Source organism: Lactuca sativa, chromosome 9, assembly GCF_002870075.4.
Source record: "Lactuca sativa cultivar Salinas chromosome 9, Lsat_Salinas_v11, whole genome shotgun sequence".
In the NCBI taxonomy this organism is placed as follows: Eukaryota; Viridiplantae; Streptophyta; class Magnoliopsida; order Asterales; family Asteraceae; genus Lactuca; species Lactuca sativa.
Genome location: NC_056631.2, coordinates 193,763,932 through 193,769,283, shown reverse-complemented (window position 1 = coordinate 193,769,283; position 5,352 = coordinate 193,763,932). Strand labels below are relative to the sequence as shown.

Sequence of the window (5,352 nt, the reverse complement as noted above, 5' to 3'; positions counted from 1 at the left end):
TGTGTACTCGAGTTGTGCTCATTGCAACCTTAATCACCGATTTATATTGATTCACTTTGTGAGGATCATTTTTTAGTAAAAACATTTTTGTGATAACTTCTTTTTGTTCTTCCTTAATTGTATCTGATATACAAACCTTCAAGTGGTATCAGAGTAGTTTTTCTGATACATTCAAGATATCATGTCTTCTTCATCACAATATCATCCTAAATCCCCAAAGCAACAAAAAAATCCATTATTCAATGAAAATAATTTTTTCCATGTGGAAGACAAAATCCATTGTTTTTCTTGAAACTATGGACTATTTCATGCTCGACCTCGTCAATCATCGTCCACACATTCTCATGTACCAATCCATGGTTAGTAATGCTCCCGCTGGTGGATTGAAGCAGAATCTGCAGGCAAGCTATGATGAAGAAGATAAAAGACTCATAAGTTCAGATGTGAAAGCAGGGGATGCCTTCGAAAATTCTCTTCCTTACCACATTTATCATTTGGTTCAGAACTATGAATCTGCATAAGAAATGATCGAGATGCTTACCATTTCCTATGAAGGAAGTTCAAGCAACACAGATCAACAACTTGAACCAGAGATATGACTTCATTTCTTAACAAGGCGAGACACTGACTCAAACCTTTAACATGTTTAACTGTTTGGTTAATGGCATGGGAAGGTTCGGCACCACTAAACACTCATCTCAGTTGTTGCTGAAGTTCTTGGACTCATTGGGAAAAAGTTGGGAACATCACGCTAATGTTCTCAGGAACAATGAGAAGATCAACACCATGGATCTAAACTCACTATTTGGAAATCTGTGTAACTATGAAGAAACCAAGTCTCTTCGTAGAGACATCATGAAGGACTCCGGAAAGGAAAATTTTGTGGCTTTGTTCCAAAAAAAGGAGATATTTGTCGGTGACTCTGAAGCATCATATTAGGATGAAAATTCTGATCATGTTCATCCAGATGAGTTAATTGCTAGCGCTACACTCATTTTTACATGCTATGAAGAAAGTTGGTTGAGTGGGCGTAAGAAGTGTCAGTCTAGAGGAAGCAGCTCATCAGCGAGAAAGAATGTCACTGATAAAAAGGATGATGGGAAGTGCTTCAACTATGGAAGCACTGATCACTTTTCTAGGGAATACACGGAAAAGAAAGCATCTAAAAAATCAGAAAGCTACGAAGTGATGTACAAGATGTTGCTGGCTCATAAGAAGAACAAAAACATTCCTCTTCTAACAGCACTTGTTGCCAAATTGGAGAAAACTGAGGAATGGGTAGATGAAGAAGATTCTTCTAAAGATAAGGAGCCAAAAGGAAAATATCTAATGGCTTGCATCGATGAATTTCACACTAAAGAGTCAATTTGTAGTTCCAACACTTTCAACGCTGATCTTTCTCAAGCTGCCAGGGACTCGAAGATGTAAAACTCGGACTCTTCTTCCATGTATCAACTTAAAAAATTTATCAATTCCTCTTCTAATGAAAAAAGTCAACATGTTTGATTTATTTGCATTTTTATCTTGCAAAATCTAACTCTGAAAAGTTCATACTTAAATCAGAGATTAAGATTTTAAATGAAAAGCTGATTGCCACTGAAAATTCTCTCACACTTTTGAATAAAGAAAATACAAAATTGTCTTTATCAAACAAATTCTTCTTCACTAAAAAGGAAAAAACTAATGAAGTTGACAAAAAGTTACATTTGATAGTTCAAAATTTGGCACATTCACTTTTCAAGTTAAACGAATAATAATAAACACATAAATTCCTGATTAGTGTGAGGAAATTCTTGGTGGTAGTATTTACGATGTTGTAAAACTACTTGAACATATCGAATCTGAACAAAATTTAGACACTTCTTGCGATCTTTAAAAGGACTTTAAAACTAGATTTGTCAGTACCACCTTTATATATAAATCAAAGTTTAATTGAAAAACACCATGTCACCCACTCAAATGGACACACTGAATGTAAATCTAACTTGTCCACTCTTGATCCATCACAACAGCCTCCAAATTGTGAAAATGTGTTGCCTTCAACTAAAATCTTGCTAAAGTGTCCCATTTCAAATGGTGAATTCACTCAGTGAATGAAATTCTTAGCGACTTTCCCCAAAGCAATGTAATTAACATTGACACTGACTATGTTTCAAGCACTTCTGACAATGATTAGTCTCCAAACTCATCAACTTGTAATGATAGTGTTTCTTCATAGTGCAACATATCTGGTTCTAGAACAAAAGAAAGAGTTTTTAAATTAAATGAATAGGATTCCACTCACTGGAAGCCAAATTTTTAAAGAAACTAAAACTGATGTTTTAAAAGGAGAAATACTGAAATCAGGATATGTTATCACTATGGAGAACCTTCACATAAGGTTAGCGAATGCACATTTGAAGCGAATACTAAACATGATGACCACATCATAGTTTGAAATAACAAATGGATTAAAAAGGAAACTCTCTAAATTGTCTTCCAAATGAAAGCTATAACATTTTCCTTCGTAATAGACCTATTGTAAAAATGGTTAGTGTGTGCTAATATATGATTTAGTGCTATAGGGTCAAGAGCATATCTTGTATTTAGACAATGGATGATCGAGGCATATGACATGATTCAAGTATCTCATGGATGATTATGTGAAGAAATATGGACCTACAGTAACATATACAAACAACAACAAGGGCATCAAGAAAGCTTATGGTACAATTAAGTGCAAAATAGTCGAGTTCAAAAATGTATCTTATGTCAAAGTTCTTCCGTACAATCTCATCGCAATCAGCTAAGTGTGTGATACTGGATATGGAGTCCATTTCAACATACGAAAAGGCAAGGTGATTGATCAAAAGGATGTCGTTGTACTCGCCGCAAGTCGTAAAAATGAAATACACATCCTGGACATGTTTTCCATTGATTGTTCTCTAGGGCCCTACTTCTGCTCTCGTTCAGAGTCTAATCTAAATTGGTTGTGGCATAAGAGACTCTCTCACCTTAACTTTAAAATCATTTCCAAAATATATAGAAATCAACTTGTGAGTGGGATTCCTAATATGAAGTTTGTAAAATATAAATTATGTGTTAGAAGTTTGGGGTCTTAAGAATATCAATATAGTTGGATATTCCTTAGATCGTGATTGTAATCACTTTCCAAAATCTATGATTTTGACCATATAGCTTGGCATATCACGAAATCAGATTTGGGATAATCCAAAGAATTCAATTTAGAAGTCAGGCCACTTCTAAATCAAAAACACAAAATATACCTTACTGTTTTTGTGCTTTCATAGATTGAAAAAATCAATATATGATTTTAATATATATGAGTTCCAACCCTTTTTCAGAAACCAAAGAAAGGTTCTTATACTATAGGGAAAACAGGTCATGGTGGTTGCCTCTAGATTTGCACCAAAACTGGTAGTTATTAGACATAATTAAAGCTTACATCATCAAGATGTCATCAGGACAGATTTGGCGGGATATTGCATGGAGCCGATGCAAAATCCATTTAGGTTTCGGGGCGCTACCCCGAGCCCTGCCAATGCCATTGGCCTTTGGAACCACTGCCAGGGGCTCTGCCCCTTAGACCCTGCTAGGACGCAACTGCTAGACACCGCCAATGGGCAATAGCCCGTTGGAACCCTACACCCAGGGGCACTGCCCCCGTATTCCCAAGTTCATAATTATCACACCGAGTGTGCACCCCCTCCACCTCCAAGCTCGGTTAGTAAATGAATCTCAGCCTATTTGATTATTAATAATAATTACACCAAAATATGTTGATAACACTAAACTCTTTCATATCCTTAATATGGATTTGTTTGGTCATGTTCCTATCAAATCTAGATCTGGGAAGAAGTTCACATTTGTCATTGTTGACGAGTAGTCAAGATTTACCAAGGTTATTTTTCTAATAAAGAAAAGTCATGCCGCTAATGAGATCATCCCTCTTATAAGGTAGTGAAAAGTTTTGTATGACTATAGAGTTAGGCAACGGTGAAGTGATCATGGCACTCATTTCAGAAATTCTACCTTGGAGAAATTTAGTGATGATATAGGCATTTATCAAAAAAAATGTTTGTTGTCCAGACATCGCAACAAAACCGCATCACTGAAAGACGAAATTGGATTCGCATAGAAGCTAGTCGAACTATGGTTGTAGAAGTTGGTCTTCATTTATCCTTCTAGGATGAAGCAATTAATACAACATGTTACACACAAAACAGGTCAATCATTATCAATTGACATGGGATGACTGCCTATGAGCTGCTAAAAGGGAGAAAGCCTGATATATCCTATTTTCATGTTTTTGGATGTATGTTCTATATCTTGAATCAGAAGGACCAACGTTCAAAAGTTGAAGCAAAAGTTAATAAAGTCTTCTTCTTGGGATATTCAATTGAATCTAAAGCCTTTAGAGTTTTCAATCATCCAAGGCAAGTCATTAAGGAATCGATACATGTTACATTTGAAGATGTGTCATTCATTCAAGATCGAACAAATCATCATGCCAACATTCTTAACGAGCATGTTCATAGTCCATCTAACTCTCTTTCTGAGACAATTGTCCCAAACATTGACCATGATCTCAATCATCTCTATAGTGCTGAGGACCCAATTGATGCTAAAGATCAATCTCATAATGCTGGAGATTCAAAACATGAAGTAATTCTAAATCATAAGGAACCACTCTCTAATGATGAATCAATCAACAACAATGATTTAAATCATATATTCCATCATGATCACCTTGAATCTCAGACCATGTGAAACATTAACTCATGGATTCCTACTCATAGCAGGGCCACTAACAATTTATGCATGTTTTTTAATTTTGTGTGAATGATTGCACACAAGAAGGTGGTTCAAACTTTAAAAGACACCGATTGGATCAAGGAAATGCAAGATAAGCTGAATGAGTTTGAACGACACAAGGTTTGGATGCTAGTTCCACGTCCTCAAGGGAAAACTATGATTGGTACTCACTGGGTATTCATAAATAAGATGAATGAAGATGGGGATGTTACAAGAAACAAGTTGAGGAAGTAAGGTTGTTTATTGCATATGCATATTTCATGCACTTCAAATTCTACCAAAATGGATGTCAAGACCGCTTTTCTTGTAGCACCTGGTTCCTGGTACGTAAATCTTATTTGAGTATTTTCCATTTTTAGCCTTGGACTCGGTGAGTAATAGGTCCGACTCGCCGAGTAGAGACGGGACCCGGGACACGTTTAAGTTGGAGACTCTGCGAGTCCATATCCTGGACTCGGCGAGTCACCGCTGTTGGATGAAACCCTAAGTTTCAGGGGTTTGCACCCTATTTAATCACTCATTTCCGCCCCCAAGTCA

General features: G+C 36.3%; 1 protein-coding gene across 1 annotated transcript; it reads left to right on the top strand.

The window, feature by feature from the left end:
* Positions 1-4,251: 4,251 nt before the first annotated feature.
* On the top strand, positions 4,252-4,770 carry LOC128129226 (uncharacterized). The gene has a single exon (XM_052767865.1). The coding sequence runs from the start codon at positions 4,252-4,254 to the stop codon at positions 4,768-4,770; it is 519 nt and encodes a 172-aa protein (XP_052623825.1).
* Positions 4,771-5,352: the final 582 nt, after the last annotated feature.

Bases quoted from the DNA above. Each gene is read 5' to 3' on its own strand.
- LOC128129226 (XM_052767865.1), top strand. From the start codon at position 4,252: ATGACTGCCTATGAGCTGCTAAAAGGGAGAAAGCCTGATATATCCTAT.